General features: G+C 40.2%; 1 protein-coding gene across 6 annotated transcripts in view; it reads right to left on the reverse strand.

Annotated features, from left to right (window-relative positions):
* SBF1 (SET binding factor 1) overlaps positions 1-19,551 on the reverse strand; it is a 46,264-nt gene extending 26,713 nt beyond the window's left edge. For all 6 annotated transcript variants that reach the window (XM_053462776.1, XM_053462774.1, XM_053462772.1 and 3 more), the window contains exons 1-3: positions 19,427-19,551; positions 1,440-1,525; positions 1,000-1,137 (exon numbers count right to left, since the gene is read on the reverse strand). In XM_053462776.1, coding sequence (XP_053318751.1) covers positions 1,000-1,137; positions 1,440-1,525; positions 19,427-19,481 — 279 coding nt within the window. In that variant the 5' untranslated portion in view covers positions 19,482-19,551. The remainder of the gene's footprint in view (positions 1-999; positions 1,138-1,439; positions 1,526-19,426) is intronic.
* Positions 19,552-20,453: the final 902 nt, after the last annotated feature.

The raw sequence follows: 20,453 nt of genomic DNA on the forward strand, positions 1-20,453 counted from the left end.
AGGTACAATTCCAAGTGAAGCACATGAAAGTGTTCTGGAGGTGGTCTGAAATCTTTAAACCAGAGCAGCCTAGGTGGCAGTGTGCTCCTGCCCCGGCCATCCCTCTCGTGCTGCAAAGTCTCCACGGTATTTACAAGGTTTTATTTTTTTTCACATTTTATACACTGTATGTATACTAGACTTGTGCATTCGTAATTGGGCGAACATGAAAACCGAACACAAAGGTCCGTGCAAGCAACTTTATTGGTCGCTCGTACAGACTTTTTTAACTGTTGGAGCAGGGAGACCAGTGGTCTCTGCCGGCCAAGTTGATGTCAGAGGAGGCCCCTGCAGGCGACCAATAGAGTCGTTCTCACAGCCCTTTAACCCCTGATGGGGAACCTACGGATTTCCACTCCCATTAACCCCTGCAATGCTGCTTAAATAACGGGAGCGGAAATCCATAGGTTCACGGTCAGAGGTTCAAATGCCATGCAAGCGACCAATAGGCTCACTCGGACGGCCCTTTAAATCACTTACAGTGCAACTTGGCCGGCAGAGACCACTGGTCTCCCTGCTCCAACAGTTAAAAAAGCCTGTACGAACGACCAATAAAATCGCTTGTACGGACCTTTAACTGTTGGAGTGGGGAGACCAGTGGTCGCTGCCGGCCAAGTTGCTGCACCAGGATTTTAAAAGTCTGTATGAGCGACTCTATTGGTCGCCAGCAGGGGGCTCGTCTGCCATCAACCGATGACGTACAGCATTAACCCTGCATTAACCCCTTCTACAAAAAACTGCAAAAAACTAACCAAACACAGGAACGGGCAAATATTCGTGGAATACAAAGATTTTTTTTCCCCACGAAGATGAACACGAAGAGTTGGCCGGCGTCCAAGTCTAGTGTATACACATGGGAAGTTTGGGAGCAGCTTCAGAATAGAGGCCATACATCTCAGAGAAAAAGTGAGATGCAATCCTTGTTCAAGAAAGTAAAGACAAAAAACACATGCAAAATACCTGTATGGAGTCCAGCTCCTCCCAGAAGGTGAAACAGCTACAGTAATGACGTTCTGAGTTGATGTCAGTAAGGACAGCAATAAAAAATGTAGGGAGATTCTTCTCTGCAGATAGTTGCCATCCATTAGGCTGACAGAACTGAGAAGATTATAAAGGGAGAAAAGAATATATATATATATATATGCACATACACACACATATACAATATATAATGTACAGAGGGGGCAACATATATTCCACAAAAATACATCTGTTTAACAAAAGAAATGGTGGAAAAAGAGAAACATGAGAAAGGGGGCTTCATTATACATTGATCTAAAATTATAGCAATTCTATGTAAGGTAAATCCATTGGGGTGATGGGGTACTTCTGCACTACACTACAGAATACTAGAAACGGACATGTATGAAATGATGTATAGGGAGAAAACTAATACTCACCAGTTCAATCCCCTGGGGAAAGGGATTATCTTCCCAATCTTTTTCAGGGAACCTCTGCAGGATGCGGCCTTGACCAATACCCGTACCTGTGAAGAAAAAATGATTAAAATTAAAAAGGAGCACCTTTTATCCCATTGAACATTTGGAGAAACATTTCTTAAACTACTAGATTTTAAACTACTTTCACGTAAATATTTCTGAAGGAAAACATACACGCCTTAGTTTATAAGTATTTAATATTATATGCATTTCAAAATGAAGACAGATGTGCTAACCTTCTATAGCCAAAAGGGATACGGTGGCTAATGCAAGTTTGTATGGGTTAATAACTCTAAACCTGGGACTTGAAGCTATTGTGTGTGCTGGGATACCTGAAGCTACAACATTAGCATGTAGGTCTGCCCAGGCATGAACACAATGTCAACAATACAAAAAGAACGGCATAGTTATCAAACAGAAAATCTCTCAATGTTTGGTGCTGAGGAGCTTAGCAGTTTAATTCTCTGGCTTTACTATGAAGGGGCAACCCAGCGAGCTTCTCTTGCAAGAAGGGCTAAAATTTCCCTGTATAATGCAAAGTAAAATCAGTTTAATGAGTGTTTAGGAAACCTCATGGCATTAGATACACATCACAGCCACGAAATAGCCCAATATGAGAGCAGAGTGAAGAGGAGTTCCACGTGTCTGCTGGATACAATGTATCTCAATTTAATAGTGTATTGACAGAAGAGTTGGTCCCATCCGTATAAACAATTTGCTGAAAAGTTCTCACCAAAGAATGGTCATAAACACGGAATTCGTGAATAAACCAGGGTGGTAATTTTAACCCCTTAATGCGTTGTTTTCAATGGGTTTAGGGGCCGCCCATTGTTCTTAAGGGGTTAATGGCAATCATAACAGCTTTAATGGCATAACACCAACCGGTTTCGGCATTCATACGTCATTTTCAAGGTGATGCACATCATGCCATCTAAGCCTTTCTAGCATCAGATGCCACTAAGGGTGAGCAGTTCTGCTGTCCGGCAAACTCACGGTTTGCTTTCATAAACAACAATGTAATAAACACTATATTTTATTGTCAATGAGCCCTCAAGGCTGACCTTTAAAAAGGTTTAGTGTATTTATCATACAGCAAAAACACAATGTATTCAGCGACAACTTGCAACACTTCCTGTAATGATCTATGCTCGGTTGATACAAAGCCCTCAAAGGTAACCAATGTGTAAAAACCACTTCCTCTTGCAGCAGATTCCACGTACATTCCATCTACACCTCTGTATGGCAAGCCATGGTGTTATGCCATCCCTTATGTGCCAAAGGACAGTACTGTTTGTCTTACAATCATCTATGTTAAGTGCAGAGCGTGTAGGAGGCTGCTTGGCATAGTCTCTCTGCTCTGGAGATTTTCTTCAGCATGTAACAGTAACACGTGAGTGGTCTAAACAACAAATAGTCCGCTGCTATATTACAAAAACACTAACCTAAAAAAGAATACTAAATATTATATATATATAGATAGATATATAGATATATAGATATAGATATAGTTATAGTAAGACCACCTCCCTCAAAAACAAATGTCTTTCTCCTAAGCTCATCAAGTTCAACCCTTCTACCTAGCCTTCCTGCTTTTGATCCAAAAGGCGGCAAACAAAAAAAAAAACAGAGGGGGGGGATTCATTCCATCATATAAAGCCCTGTATATCCTCCAAATTCTACAGGTTAAAGGAAGTTGTAGGTGAGCTGAAGTCCAAATGAAACTACCGAAGGCCAACCACACCAAGTTTCTCCTGGGGAAATGGACAACTTGGACCTCCCTAACACAGATACACCAGCGAGAGAAAACCTTTCAGCCCAACCCAAATAAACTGCATAGGTTAGCAGTGTAAGCAAGAGGCTGGCAACACTATAGCTTAGGTTTACCTGCCAACACCTGCCATGGCCATAACATGACACTTCCTATGGGGTGTGGCTGGCATGGAGTGATCATTCTATGTTGCCTCACAGGCTATATATTGCTATTCATGTAATTCCCTTATTTAAAACACAGCAGTATAAATGGTGAGTGTCTTGTATAACGAACCCAGCACCGTCAAGCTCCCCTTTGCCTGTTACCCTTGTCATTTTTTGCAGAGCTCATTCGTATGATATAATATTAAGGAGGATCATGGAGATTGGGAACACCTGCAGTGCACACACTTGCCATGAAGTCATCGTGTCCAAGGGTGGGGCTGGCTCTGTAGCCGTCGGTATTGTGACATGCAATAGTGTATTATGGTGAGAGGAAATAGCGTGCACAGCTTCTGCCTGTGCTGTAAGAAAAACAAAAAATCCTCTGCTAACATACATGTACACAACGGTGACCTTTCCCAGGCCGAGAACTTACTCCTCTTCTCATACATCCTGTCTGTCCACAATTCTCAACATACATTTTCCATCTGAGAGTATGGCATGGAGTGTGGAGATATGGTAGCAAAAATAGCATGGTAAATAAATGCACAAACAAGAGTCAATGACCGCTAGAAAAATGCACTTTGATTCAAAAGGTACTGTTAATTAAAACATTAATTGCATGCATTAGTATTTGCAGCAAATAAACCTTGGACGATCTGTCATTTTTTCTTTTAATCACGGAAGCTTTTGAGGTTTCCCTCCCCCTTTTTAGAGGACAACCTATGAAAGCCTGATTTTCTGTCACATGATAATTATGTTCTCAGCAAAAACTATGAATGAGGAATCGCTGGGTCATTCAACAGCACAAGGAATAATGTTACTAATACTCAGTTTACTTATAAAAGTCTTTGTCTCAACAGTAGGCATGTTTAGTGTAATTTTTTTCATGAGTGTTTACCGGAGACATGTACTTTGTATAAGTGCGGTCCTGGAAATACAGTATATTTAACACATGCAACCAAAAAAATCAAAATTGACGTAAATAAGCTGACTTTTAATGAAGGTTCGCTTCAAAATCTCTTATTGTATACCAGCCCTTGATTAAAAACAGGCATAAGTGCGTTTTACATGAGTTCAATTACATAAGTGTTTTACATATGATGGTACTTGTACAGTTCTAATCTCCCCCTCTCACCAGGAAATAATAATGTTATGTGTATAATTTTAGGGAGGAAACACTCAAAAGACTTACAAGTCCATACAACACAAAAAGAAGAATTTCACAATGTTTCCAAAAAACTCCTTTTCTCCCATTGTTATCAATGAGAAAGTCAGTGCCACTTAGAAGAAAAGGCTGGGTGCTAATATACTCACACATTTTTAGCCGAGTCCTGATCAACTAAAAAAGGGTCATTTCACAAATACAGGGACTGCACAGAATTGTAGTGAAACAGAATTTTGAAAACAGCGGAAATCATTTATGTCCCTTAATTTACTTGGTGCATTAACCGACTTCCCATGAACACCTTCATTCAGTCTTTGCAGTCTGCTTCCCGTATTTTAAGACAAGTAACACTAAGCTGAACCCCTATATAGCCTTCTCATTTGGCAGCTGCCCCTTTTGCCCATTCCTAGCTTCTCTGAAGAATTTAACATAAAAAGACATTTTCAGTACACCAACCAAGATCTAGGCATCAATTAAACATTAATGCAGAACAGAATGCTCATCCAGAGAGTCTATATGACCTCTTCGCAAACTCTGCACCAGAGTTCCCATATTGATTTTTAATGAATAACCCCAAATCTCTCATAAAATGTTGGCTACACATACATGCATTGTCATAACATGCAAATCACTATTCCACATAAAGGAATGCCTACCACATTCCTCTTATGTTACGGATGACATAACCTAATGCTGTTATGCATTTACACTACAGATACACCCAGGTAAACAACTTAACAGAGGTTTATGCAAGTGGCAGTTTTAAATATAGTTAAGTTATGGAAAATCCATATTACACATGCACAAGTCACCACTCCTTCCAATTATCTATGGAATAGTTATGAAACAGATTTATTCTATGCTTTAAAATATTTGCTTTGCTTAATAGTGTGCATTTTGGTGTAAAGATGGGCACCTTCAGAGGCTGCGTTATTACTTATATAAACCAATGATGGGTCAAGCACAGGGATCACATCTGATACAAATTTATATAGGGGATTGAGCAACACAACGGACTTAAAAACATGCTCTTCTCTGCAAATGCATCAATGTATCATCCACTCTAACAAACAGGAGGCCCTGATCTACTGGGCTTGCACGACAGGCTGCTCCGGGGTCTGATTTGTCTTCATTGTGCTATGATATGTTACGTCACGCAAAGCGGCAAAAGTTCCATAGTAACCAGCAGAATGTTGCTCCATATTTACCACTTTGCAAAAGTATACTGCTAGACAAAGCACTCCAATGACCAAGCCTAACACGCATTTAGTTTGGATATTAAGAAAGAAAACTCCAACCTATGCTAAATTAATTAACCTTCTCTTGGAGAGAAAAATCAGATTTATTCTATGGATCTAGTCCACAAGCCCCACATCTACCAATTGCAAGGATGCACATTCATGTTAAAAACAATAAAAAATGATAGTCATTTAAAAAACTTGCTATCACTGGGAAGGATGGTTTCACCTACTTCCAAAAATAACAGCACAAAATTTCCTCCCTTGATTCCAAACCTACTTGCCCGAGTGCTTCCGCAAAGAGTTTTGTAACCACTGCTAATACTGCCCAGAATTCTCTGATGTTCCCTCCTGACAGATGTCCTCAACTGAATGAGGATTCAAAGGTGTCAGGAGGTTCCTCAATCACACACAGATGGCTTAGGATCTTATACTGGGGCATCAAAGGACAACAGAAGTGAACATGCAATCACCATGAACAAACAATACGTAGTGTGAAAACTGCTCCATAACCCTAGAATAAACTGCCAGTATAGCCAAGCACACAGATCTGATGTAAAGCTAACTTCTATTTAAACAGTGTCACTGATCACTGCTGCCCAGTGCCTGTCCTGACAAAATTCCTTAATACGAAGAACCAAGAATCCTTAATATAGCGGTAACTGGAGAGATCGTAGATATGAAATGGTATAAGGCAGGTTTCCAACCTTGTAACTTACAGCATCTCAGACACAAAACCCAACGCACTTAACTTTATCACAGCAGATTAACTAACTTCTTAGTTAGGGGAGCAGTGCCAGGGTTGTAAACAGAGTGATGTGTGCTGCCTCGTGCAGAGCCTGTTATTCTGGATCTTATTATCACATCTTGAAAAGCCTTTAACTCAATGATTCAGCACCATACCCTCTGGAGACCTTGAAACAGGGGTGTGCACATACAAGTACACTTTAGGCTTTGCCTTAAAGGTTCCGTACTTCCGTTAAAATTAACTCTAGTAGGGTAAATACATCTGTATTTTTTTCCTTTCTTCTGAAGGTTAAAACAACAAAGACGTTTTAGATGCTTTTCAGTTTCTCCAGCAAACTATCAATATGTGCTGCTGCGTCACATGATGAGTGTTCCTGGAAAAACTGATGAATGAGGCAAAATTTTGCATGCTGAAATATTACTTTTGAAGAGGGTTTGGGCAGTAGCAATCCAGCATCTAGTTACAAAAGTGTTTAATTCAGCAGTAGAAGGAACAACACTTAACACCTCTTACAAACAGTAAATATGTAAACAGGTGTAGCAGCAAGCTGAAACAATAGACAAACATATTCATACCTCGCAACCATCCCTTTTTTCATGAGACAGTCTTGATTTCTGAGGCTTGTCCCAGTTTTAGGGGTAGTGGGTATGATATGCCTGTGACCTTGACCATATAGCACATTTCAGATGAATGCTGCAAGGTGGCTAAGCTGGTAAGGTAGGCAGGTAAGCCTGCCTGAAACCCTGCCACCTAACGCACCAGTCCCAATATAGGAAGGTATTATACATTACAAAAAACTCAAAATGAAATACGCAGGATGCCACATCACACAAAATACAAATACGGAGTGTGTATCCAGAATGTTTTATCAAACACCTGTTTTTGCCACCTCCAACAACAAATATGTAGAGTAAATTGCATTATGAAACTTTGCTGTATGCCCTGAGAAACAGAGAATTCACATCAAGCCTCTGCCGGATAGTGTTGTGTGCAGTGAGGAGAGAGACTGGAGGATCATGCTGTATGTGATGAGGTGAGGAGCGGTCATATCAAGATTGCATTGTGCGAATGGAGAGTTAGATGCTGCTGGATAATGTATTGTCAGGGAGGAGGCAAAAGAGAGAGAGAGAGAGAGAGAGAGAGAAAGACACAGAGTGAGAGGGAAGAAATGCCTAGGGTGAAAGGAGACACCACCTGACATTTTGGCAAAAGCCCCTCTTTAAGGGTCTACAAGCCACCAAACATTACTAAATGAGCTACACAGGTCCAAGAACCACTTTGTACTCACACCAGAAAGCCATTAAATCATAGCAAGTATCCCTAATTGCAGCCATTAGTTAAACTAGAATGGGTTAGCAGTCTGTCATTTATGTAAGAGGAGATGGGTGATTTATTATTTTACAGCTGAATGCCTTTCTGCTTGTTTAAAGCAATGTACGGTATATTCTTTCCAGCAGTACATTCTTAGGACATGAACAGAACGGGGACTCTTGCACCTAAAAGAAAGCCTTTATTGAATGAATCACTATTACTTATCATTTTTTTAAATTGTTTAATTTTAAAGGGTCACGTTTTTATATGTTGACCCTTTCACTGGAATCTATCAGTGCCTCCAGACTCCAATTTGCTTATTGGTGCCAAAACAGAATGCCTTTAAGGCAGATCTAACAGTTTGACATTCCAGGGAGAACAGGTACCACTTGCTATATCTCTAATCTCTTGTGTATTGTATACAAGGTTTTAAGGATACACCAATGCATTGATTACCTCCTATACCCTGCTTCATTCCATCCACACCAGGTACAATGTGTTGCTAAGAAGCACCATGTAAGAGAGGGTTGACTGATGTGTCCCCATTTGCTACTAAGTCACTAGGCAAAGACGGAGACCAAACCTGCTGAGCAATGGTCTAGTTAAACACGTACCATTTACTTGTTTAAGCAAATATACAGTTACATTATTGTGATAATATATTTGTTGAGAGATGTCTGCCATTAAACTGATGTGCCACCTCACAATCTACATTTGGTGATCTTGTAGTGCTACATGATTGTTGTCACCATGTAACATGAGTGCGCTAAGTGGAATCCACTGTATACAAAATGTCCTGCACCGCATGCAACACAGTAAGAGAGATGAATGGCGGCTGCAGAAGATGTCACCACAGCTTGTAACTTAAGCACAGGAAGAGGAACAGGCCCCCCAAGAGGTTCCTGTCGCATCCCCCACCCTGGGTCATGCTCAACACAGTAGTTCACAAGAGTTAGGCGAGACAGGAAACCAACTCAATACACAACTGGGTGACAACAGTGTATATGTGTTCAATGCAGAAAGCATAGATAACTGTAACAAGAAAAATCTATCATCAGACCGATGCATCTCCCCTGCCAGATCTCTAGCTTTCCACATACGGAATGTGGAAGCAGATGGAGATCATACTTAGTCACAGTTCAGACCAAAATCACACAGATTTATTGGTTTAGATGGAAAAAAAGTATCACAGATTCCTGTGAAAGATGCCTGTTTTCAAATCTTTCGTTAATACAATGCTGTGCATTTAAATAATATTTTATTTATATAGTATTTTACAGTGACAAGAAAACATCCCACACAAACCTATTGATCCTTACCATAAGCAATTCAGCTAGAATGATATATAGGTCAATTGCTGTTCTCTACATAAAGCAACCACTAGCCTACACAGGACATGGCCACTTCTATAAAATACTATTTTAATTTGCTGTCAAATGTATAGATGAAATTGCGTTAAAAAGAAAAATCAGATTTATTTTTTGTTTTGTTTTAACTCTCCTCTTTCTATCCCATTCTGTTTCATCAGCTCTCCTGTCTTCTCAGACAGGATTTCAGCGGGGGCGCATTTTGGATTCTTCACTGGTGGTGCGGGACACTAGACTGTACCTGTAACCAGTAACATAAACATGGTGCAGTACTGAACACAGAAAGCAGGGAAGAAAGAAGCAGGGGGGGGGAGGAAAATCTGACAAAAAGAAACACTAAAAGAGGGAGGGCAGAAAAGGCAGGTTATGGGTTAAATGAGTGGAGCGAAAGCACAGACATCCAGAAATAAATGAGGAAGTTATTAGATATAAAGATAACAATTGAAAATATGCAGAGGATGAGATCACAAAACGGGACAGAGAGCATACGTTCGAGCAAAGGGTAAATAAATTGGGTGGAGATCGAAAAGCTTTCAAATATGTTATCAAAACCCCCTAAAATTTCATTACATGTTACACTTTCTGGAATGATAGGTTAAGGAGGGCCAATGAGACTCACATAGAAAGGGCCGAGAGAGTTACATAAGGAATAAACTCTTATATAATCCCACAATTCCCACAAGATTTTAAATGGTCAAACGAGGACACTTTTGTTTTGGAGGGCAAAAACCTTTTTTTTGGTTGTTTTGTGGGGCTTTACCAAGACTTTATGCACACAATTTAACTTATAAATACACTCTATTCTGCGTCTATACAAATTGTTACTTTTTTGGAAGTAAATCACTGTGATACACTCAAAATGTTCTGGGCTCTCAGAAAAGAGGGACAAGAAGGGGGGAAAGGGAACATAACCAGGTGGGTCCTAAAGAAGGGTACTTATGATTTATGAAGTACCATGAAAAAATATTAGCCATGGCTGTTCCTATAATAGACATTAGCTTTTGAAGTATGCATATTGGAACAATAAGAAAATCAATTCTAGGTTGACAACCAAAAAGACAAGATGGAAGGCAAAGGAGACCAAAGGTCAGCTAACCAGGGCTGGTCTTAGTATGGCCAATATGAGCTACTTTGAAAACGTGTATTTTTTTAAAGTTATATGCTGTACCTCAATCACCATCTACAGAGAATTTGACCTCCATCTTAACGGATGTAAAGGGGTTCTAGCACCCTGGATTGGATTTTCAAGAACTGTAAAAACACTAGCTTGTTGCTCAGTGCTCTGAGATGCACTAATGTCAACTATATGTAAATGTAGGAAATTAGGAACAGGATTACGACCTTTGCAGACAGTATAACAGCCAAGGTGTAGGTTTTTGCATACTGTAATCTTCAACCGGGCTTTCAATCATGGAGCTGTGACAATCCCATCACTGTGTTAATCCCAAGTAAACCGCTCTGAGGTTTTACCCAACTGTAAACAATACTGCGCGTGTATCTTCTTAAAGGGTCAGTAATTCCCATCTTTGGTCTTTCTCTACTCATGCCCTGACATTTGGGTTAATATTTCAAGAGTCTCAGGGTCAGCTCATTTAAAAGTTCCCAGGTACGCTCATCCGCGATTTCTTTCTTATTGCACGTCAAAATCGTCGATTTGTCTTTTTTTATATTTTTTTTCTAAGTATATCCAAATAATTCATTAAATTCTAATACAATGTCTACTTATTAATAATGGATTCAGTAATACTCATTTGTATGAGTTCAATACACTAAAAGTTACACTAAATTTAACAGCACTTTAAAGGATAGATCCCATGAGAGAAACACATTTTCTGCTTGAACATTAAATACAGTGCTGTAACAAATACTATGAACATTGACACAAACCTGGTTTTATCGCATTGTGTTCCAATAGATGTTTTATTTGTGTATTGGAATTTGCCACTGTTGTCAGGCATGACGTTTTGGATGACTTTCCATGCTCAAACACCACACTGAGCTGGTTCTTTATGGCTAATGAAGTCCATTCCTCCATAGATTTTCATTAGTCATAGTGCCTGACTAGGTGATTAAGACGGAGTCATCCTATTGCATACCACAAGGCAGTATAAGGAATTAGGGAGTCCAATAGATTGAGTTGAAATTAAAGAGCCATATGGCCAATATGTGGACACCTCACCATCACACCTATAATCACCTTGTATTTTAAAACCAAAGGCATTACTATGGAGTTGGACCCCCTTCTGCAGCTACAATTGCCCCCACTCTTCTGGGAAGGCTTTCCACAAATCAGTTTGAAGGGTCATAATCTGTTCCCACAACATATCACCTACTTAGTACAAAACTTTGGAATCTGATGGCTTTATATAAATCAAATCATTTTAGATAAAGATATTTGTGAATACTGTAAGTGTACACTAACATGGTGAAATCACAGCCCAACACACCTCCTCTTCGCATGACAACTAAGGTGCATATTTTGATTTATCCAGGGGTGCCTAACTCCAGTTCTCAAGAGCAGCAAACAGGCTAGTTTTTTTAATTGAAAGTGAGGTTACATATCAGTATTAGTAGGACATCCCATATATCTTTGTAAGGCATACAAGGTCGCTGTAAAATACGGTTCTCCAGACATGTTGCGGGTCAAAAGATTTGTCCCATGTGTACACTTTCTTCAAAATTGCATTCAATATTTGTTTTTTTTTTTTGTTTTTTTAAATTGAGATGTCTATGCTGTAGCTGGGATTTTCAATCACTGGTGGCCTGTCTGCAACCTCATGGACTGGATTTGAGTAACGCTGGGTTAATCTTTTGCTATGCATTTTACCAGCACAATATATTCTTTACACCATTATTTTAAATGTTTAGTTCATCCATCATGCTCAGAGAAGAATGTTGCAAAGATACTGTTTAGCAAAATGTAAAAAAATTGGAAACATTACAAAACAAACAACATAATTCCATGTTTCAGCCATGGGTATTTGGGCTGATAAACGATTCAAGAACAACTAATGGAATATTCCAGGAAATATAGTGGGATTTTGCGTGATGCGGGGTGCCTTTTGCAGATGCATCATGTGTTGGCATGCTTGGTTGTGGTTGGAAATAAACCTATTTTTGTAGGAAGGAAGCGTACGCATGTAAATGAGATAAGCATGACAGACACACGAGACTGAAGAAAGGGCAGATATTCAAAATTATTTATCAATACCGTGCTGTCGCAGTCAAAAGATATCCTAAACAAGTGGTGCATGTAATGCAGGATGTGCATGCACAGGTCAGAAGAGAGTCAAGTGTAATTCAAATGCCCAGACCAGCAAAGACTGTTCCGGCACTTCACAGGTTAACCCTAACCCAACTAGTGACAGGGTCATTATGGTTGTTGTCACAAGACACTACCATGTGACAAGTGTTCTACTCAGTCTGCACGTTGCTTGCAGACAGCAAACAGCGTCTGCTTAAGGCAGGGTATATTTAAACCTCTCTGTCACTGTCAGCATAGGAAAGCCGACATCCAAGCAAAGGGCACAGCGACAACCAGATTAAAGAAAAACATTTAAAATAATGAGTTATAGGAAATAAATCAAGAAAAGCATGACAAGGGTAATAACCATATCTAGACAAAATAAAAGTAGGCCTGGGTTTCATCACCAGGGCTGCCTAAATACAAGTGGCTGTTTAAGGACCAAATTGGTGTTAAGGGAATTATAACTCCTAGCCACATACAGAAACACGGATGTGAGAGGGCTAGCTGTCATGTGTCAGAAAGCTGATCACACATACATTTTAGAGAATAAGCCTAACCATGTTTTTAGTTAACCTCTTCAGACTGCTGCTTGTAGCGGGTTCCTGGTACACGGGACTGATGCTGTATCACCAATAGTGCTGCCCCTGGTCATGTGACTACTGTGATTAGATGACCAGTGTTCACCTGCACTATATTTATTGCGATTCACCAATCACAGCGTTCAGATTTCCTCTCTCCCAGCTTTAATTAAGTGCCAGAATATATATATTATTTTACAGGAACGGGGACAGGGGGGGCTATAGTTTTAGGTAGGGGAAAAAACATTTAAAAATAGGTATAAAAAAACCTCACCACAAACATTATATTTCCCTTAGCATTCAATGATCTGTTTTGATCAGATACAAATCCTATTTCTGCAATTGCCTCTCTTACTCTAGGTGGTGCAATTATTAAACTTTATTTTTGTATTTCTTCCCATTTCCCATTATATTTGTTCATGATAAATGATAGGTCAAATAAACAAATAAGGTATCAGAAAAAAATAGTATATAATTCATATGGGTGCATTTAATAATAAAGAGGGGAATCGGTGTTAAAAATAAAAAAAAAATGTCCAAAATGTCACTTTATGGATGAAATGCTTCCCAAACACTTGGATGCATATAGGGTTAATTACAGTGGGTATAGACACAATGTTTCTAGCATTAAATATTTAGGTTTAACAGACATTTGTGTATGTTAAACCTTATAATATATAAACAATATGGTGTCTTCTTTCACTTTCACAGATTCGCAGGTCTGTGTGCAGGAATGTATAAATACCATGATGAAGTTTACACATTGCTGGTGCCACGCTTCAAGATCTATACTGATGCTTGTGCACACAAGAAGGGCCTTGTATTATGTGCCAGAATATAGGTACAAAATAGAAACGTCTCCTTTAAGAGACATATTCATTGGTAAAAAAAAATTCTTTGTATGTTAATACTAGAATTGCAAGTTTTCTGTAAGCAATAAGAACATATGACTCTGGCACGGCCGCCCCTCTAATAACACCCTTCAAGTTACCCAAACAGTGACCACTTATTTCTTTAAAAACAGCACCAGTGGATAAGCCATAAAAGACAGACAATGAGTGGGATATACACAAGAGACATAAAAGTGAGCAATGAGAAGGAAAAATACTACTGGTTGCTATGGTAACTACACAACTTTTTAGCATTTTGCACCGTAACTTCTCTCTATACATAATTCCCCATACCCGATTCAGTATTAGGAGATCCAATTAGCTTAAATACTCATATAAAAAGGTCTGTACCATTAAAGAACACTAGAATTCTGAGATAAATTGATATTGCTCGCTGAACTATTTGCATACTAAACAGCACAAAATCAGTGCCATTCAAGCGCTTGCATTCAGTCAGCAGGAATTGCCATTCTGAAAGGATGATATATGTATACCTTGTATACCATGTTTCATTGATTAAATAAAATGATACACATATGTAATTTCCTACTCAGAAGTGTAATTTCTATAAATACCGGAGTTTGCATTCATATTTTTAGGTGCAAAAGCAAATGTTTTGTGCAGCAAAAAGGAAATAAGTGGCTCTGCTGCCAAAACATAAGAAGTGTTTCTGGAAGCATATAGCTACCCTCTGACGTCAGATGAAGCATCAGTCAGACCTTGGGGTCAGTGTGTATGAAGGGAGGTCAGGCATTGCTCCATACAACTGGTGTGAGACTATTTTAAACAGCAGTGATTACATTTTTAGAAACAGAGATTGCCTGGACAGTACTGACTAGGTAGAGGGAAGCAGGAAAGGCTGACAGTGTCATTATCTGAAACAAAACGGTGTGCATGTTATTTATGTACCAGTATGTCTTGGTATTTTTACTGTTATTGTTAATTATGCATTCTCCACTGTAACAGAGCTACAGTATCTGCTTGCAGCCTATGAGTCTAATATATATATATATATATATATATATATATATATATATATATATATATATATATATCACACACATTACACTTTCAGACCCAGGAGACGTTATCCTTGCCATGTCATAGTCCAAGGCATTCGATCAAAAGGTATTACCGGTAATTACGTTTATAGAAAAAACAATAGTAGCTACATATCTAGTGTATTTATAGGGAGCTTCCATAGGTTCTACAACTTAACTTTGTATACTTCAAACTGCTATTGCAGTTTTAAGACACAATACATATATATATACACACACACACACACACCTAGATGATATTTCTAAACTTCCTGGAGCCGATCTCAGTCTAACATGTGATTAATACACAGGTTTTGGCAGAACCATAGCTAGGCCTACATATTTACAATAGGAACTCGCTGTTCCTATACGAGGCATTAGCACAGCCCTCTGCACACAGTCAGAGTATCTGCATTTATTTATACAGCAGACATGAAAACAGCTCTGTACAATAGGGGTGGAAACGAGCAACACTTAAAGGGTACATTCCCACACAGTCTGCCAGAATGTATACAAATGTATCTGGTGCTACAGCAGCAACACATTAAAAGATCCAGCACCCACGAGTCTAATGTCACCCCTCCACCACGATATAACTAATAACTTCCTTTAACAGACTTTTGGTTTCAGATACGCACGTTTTTTGCCCAAGCTTCCACATTCATTCGTTACACTAAGGTTCTACTTTAGGCATGTCACACATTTAATTCTGTGTACCGTGCCATAACAAAAATGGGTTTATTCACTAAAGTGAAAGTTGGCTGGAAAGTTTGAGAGACACTGCCATTTCATCTCCTTCACTTTCTTCAGTATCTTAAACTGAACTAGGCCTTACTCGAGGAGTCAGCCCTTCACACTGGAGAAAATTGCTAGCATTGGATACAGCATTCATAGACACGTTATTATTGTCTTATTAACAATCTTCAATACAATGCTTGTCTGTGTGAGCTTTAATGAAAACAAATGTTCTTGCCACTGTGTAGTTCTATTACAAATGTGTACAGTGTTAACCTCCTCTCAGCCTGTTGTATAATTGCATCAAGTCTTTATCACACTTTATTTGGACCATTTTGAGGAATAAAATTCCAGGTACAGGAGTAAATAAGTTTTCCTATACAGTACAGCACAATTCGAGTATGAAGCCACACTTGCAATTGGACACATTTTTGTCTGCTTGCACTGTGCCTGCCTTGCCCAAACCTCACATGAGCAGCAGAGCACATCTCACTAGCCAGCTTACCTACCCAAACCCTGTACTGTATTGCTTACCCCTTCAAAAACTCCCTATTCTACCAAGTGTACTCTGACCCCCATATGCATCTTTAACTTACCATGCAACACACCCAAGAAGAAAATAAAGGTCCATTCCCTCTATGTATATACTTTTACATGTACACGATGGTATTGGGCAAGTATTCACAATTTCTCCATGGTAAGTTAGTAAAGAAAAGTAGATGATACAACGCAAACCTCCCCCTATTATTTTTTCCCATCTGTCAATACCGGAGGCCATTTGCGTTTACTGGCTAAGGCCAGCAGCCTCTATCCAGACTCACAGATGATCAGACTACCCATTGCACTGCTGCTCAAAGAGCTTGTTAAAAGGTAGACCTCTGAGCTCAACAACAGGCCAACTTATACCATGGACATGTGTGCCTAGGAAGCAATGCATCTCTAGTCTGTTGTGCCCACAGCCACACATCCCTCCCAGATATATCCCGGTACTTACCAGAGAGGATGGTGGCCAGAAAGGTACAAGCTAAGGAGTGCCAGGAGCACGGTGGTCTCGGTCAGCTCCCACCCCCTAAGTATACAACTGCTGGAGCATCCTAGTTTGTTTACTGTAGGGGTTAAGATATTTGGCAAATAGGCTATATCAAAAACAACCAGATGCAGAGTGCTGTAAAGTCAGAGGTGTCAGCGAGTACATTATTAGTAACTATATTAATGTACAATTACGATTATAGTTTGTATGGGCAAATTATAAAGACGATACAAAGGATCATCGAAGTAAATCCCAGTTATGTCAGCTGGTGTTAAGAGCCTTAGCTACTGTGAGGAGTACAGCTGTTTTGTGTTTACACTGGTCCTAATAGATCTAAATTTCCAGTCCTTCACCATGTTCTTTCAGAAGAAGATAAAATACATGATAACTTATAATTAACTCAGAATTATTTGATGTGCGTTCATAATTCTCTTTATATTCTAATTAACGATAATGTATGTTGGTATTATAAGGGTATAATTTATGGGGACAGCTTAATAACACATTCATTACTACCAGCTTGAATATCACGAGGAAGTGTATTCAAGATGCAAGCATAGCAAGGGACCAGAAATAGATGATACTGGATGATGTTGGGTAGATAATACTCAGGTCCATGGAGATGACACAGATGGCAAAATATCCCTGTTAGTGTTACGGGGAGGATATTCATTTAGGTAGCTCAATGATCTGGTTGCATAACAGGATTTCATGTATGCCTGTGTCACTGTAAAATTTGATTAATATTACTAAGTGCTTTTTAAAAGCATACACGAGATATGACATGAGACTGTGAGGTCCCTACCAAGGAATAAAAGAACCGAAAAAACCATACATCCATACACTACAGCTCTCCCCAATATATGTCTCACCACTCCAAAGCCAAGTAAAACAGTAAGATGTGCCTGGGGAGAAATCTGCATAGTGTACGTGGGGAGAGAGAGAGAGAGAGAGAGAGAGAACAAAAAAACCCCTCAAAAAACGCCCATTTTAAAAAGGAACCGACAACAATACATCTAAATGTACATAGTTTTCCAGGCCCTTGACAAGGAGATGTAACCCAGGAGCGGGAAAGTAACAAGACATACACAAAATTCACGCAGACACGCGTTCAGAGAAAATGGTATTAAGGAGACACAAACAAGATACAGATATTGGGTAAAGTACGAGGAATAGGCTCATCTTATAGACCAAAGGAAAAAAGGAGCAGATATTGCGGTAAATACTTCTTAGGGGAATAACCTATGGATGGGAATGCAGCTCTGGACTGCAATGAATATGGTAAAGTCAACAATAATAGAATTTATTTCTATAAAAAAATGGTTGTCTGCATGAAGCGTAAGCATTTGTGTTCATTCAGAGGATTTTGTGGTGGCATCTAAGGCAGTCTTGAATGTCAACTCTTCTAAGGAAACACCTGACATCAGGATAGAGAAGTGAAGAGTTGGTGGAAAAGATGCTATGATGCCATTAAGCGGTATCGGAAGTTGCTACACGAGTATAAATGGAGAAGACCAAGGGCACCTGTGGCATCTTCAACACAGAATAGAAGAGACAGCTGGCCAAGGCCCAAGTTACGTCCCAGGGGCCCACAGAATGTACCCTTGCAATCTGGACACACATGTACGCATTACCAATTCCCACTAGAATACTGTCAAAAGGCAGAGTGTAGAGAGTGGGAGAGGGTGAGAAATGGACAGAAGAAAGTGGTGCATGGGGCACTTGAGGAACAGAAGACAGGGACAGAAGCATAGGCTTGCCCAGTTCTTAACACCAAAGGACATCTTCACAATGGAAAGGGAAAGACAGCAGTGATTTTCATTGGTTTCATGGATATAATAAACAGAAGACAGGGATCCTGGGAAATGGTTGAGTGTTTTATGCGGACAGGGTAAGAAGTTTGAGGCAGCAGAAGCATTAAGAACATAAATAGAAACACAGAATTTGACAGCAGATAAGAACCATTAGGCCCGTACAGTGTGCTGATTCTTTCCTGGCGAATCATGCTTTGCTCTTGTCTTAGATTCAGGATAGCTTTATGTCTGTCCCATGCATGTTTACATTCCCTCATTGTATTACCCTCTACCACCTCTGATGGAAGACTATCCCATTTATTTACCACCCTCTCTTTACAGTCTAGTTGTATGCCCAAAATATAGACGCCTACATTTCATACACAAATGTGAAACCAATTAACACATATAACGTCATACAGCAGTCCAATAATCCTTAACCACCTTATTAAGAAAAACAACTGTATACGAACAGTGGTTAACATTACACAATGTTTATCTCGTCATGCACTATAAGAAACAGACCTATCGACGCATAATGCACATCTCTGTATAGAAAGCAGTGCCAGGCACTGTATATGCTTATGAGCAACTCCCATCACAGTAAGTAACAGCAGGGGGGTTGTCTCCAGTGGGGAGGACTCAGTGGCTTGATTGGGTCAAAAGTGCCAAATCCATCACCACTGAGTCCTGACAACTATTCAACAGGCCAACATCAGATCCTGCCACCCATGCCATCCCTGTAACTATCCTCGGTACCCACGTCTCTCCCCATGAGTCTCTCTCCTCCCCCCAGCCCCAGGGTATCCCCCACCTCCTGCTGCCAGATATTTCATTACCCTCCAGCTGCCATTGGACCCCTCTTCTAATTGGCAGACCCGCCCCTTCTCACCTCTCTTGGCCAGGTCATACCCCACCAGCAGGAAGTAGTCTGCCAGCCTCGCCATGGTCCCGTTTCACGGGTTGCTCTCCCTCAGCCCCGGACTCCTCCCGTCGCCGCCATCTTTCCTGCCAGCCGGGCCCAATACTGCGCATGCCTGAATCTGGGCAGGGCGGAAGGTGGGACTCGCTTCTGGTGACGTCAGCAGGCAGGACAGGGTTAGGAGGAGGACACATGCGTGAGATCAGCAAAGGATTGCGCGATGTGTTGGGCGTTGAATGCGATGTGCTGTCACGGGGTGTGGCTTCCAAACAATTAGGAATTGATTCTTTGCCTAATTAAACGGTGGGCGGGGTCAAGCCACACGTGGGCGTTGTCTTTTGCCAAGTGTAACAGTGTCAACACTGGCAGTGTAATTGGGTGGAGCTGGCTCACTGTCACAGCTGCTTTATACACCTGCTTGTGTGATATGTCCCTATGTCTATATAGAAGGTTAGGGTCATAACATACGATGCCTGATCATGACTACAGCATGTGTAGAAAATGTGGGTTCTTGTTTATCACCTCCTTACTCATGTATTTTAACTTATGTGCACTATATTTGCCTTTGCTTTTACTTAAAAGCACATTCTCAGGCTGCGGAAAAGCTGCACTACATGAAATGCCAAGTGACTGCTGGGGTGGTGTAAAGCACATGGCCACAGGACTCTGAAGTAATGGAAACGTTCTCTGCAGTGATGGATCACACTTCACTGGAAGTCTAATGAACGAATCTGGGTTTAGTCGGTGCCAGGAGAATGTTACCTACTTGAATGCATAGTGCCTACGTGCCTGTACTTTTGGTCATATACACTCTATGGACTAAAGTAATGGGGCACCTGACCATTACACCATCAGGGCCTTTTATGCATTCTAAATACATAGACATTAATACGAAGTTGGTCCCCACTTTGCAGCTCTATCAGATTACACTCTTCTGGGAAGGCTTTCCACAAGATTTTAGGGTGTGTCTGTGGGAATTGTCCTTTCATCCAGTAGA

Source organism: Spea bombifrons, chromosome 4 (assembly GCF_027358695.1).
Source record: "Spea bombifrons isolate aSpeBom1 chromosome 4, aSpeBom1.2.pri, whole genome shotgun sequence".
Classification (NCBI taxonomy): Eukaryota; Metazoa; Chordata; class Amphibia; order Anura; family Pelobatidae; genus Spea; species Spea bombifrons.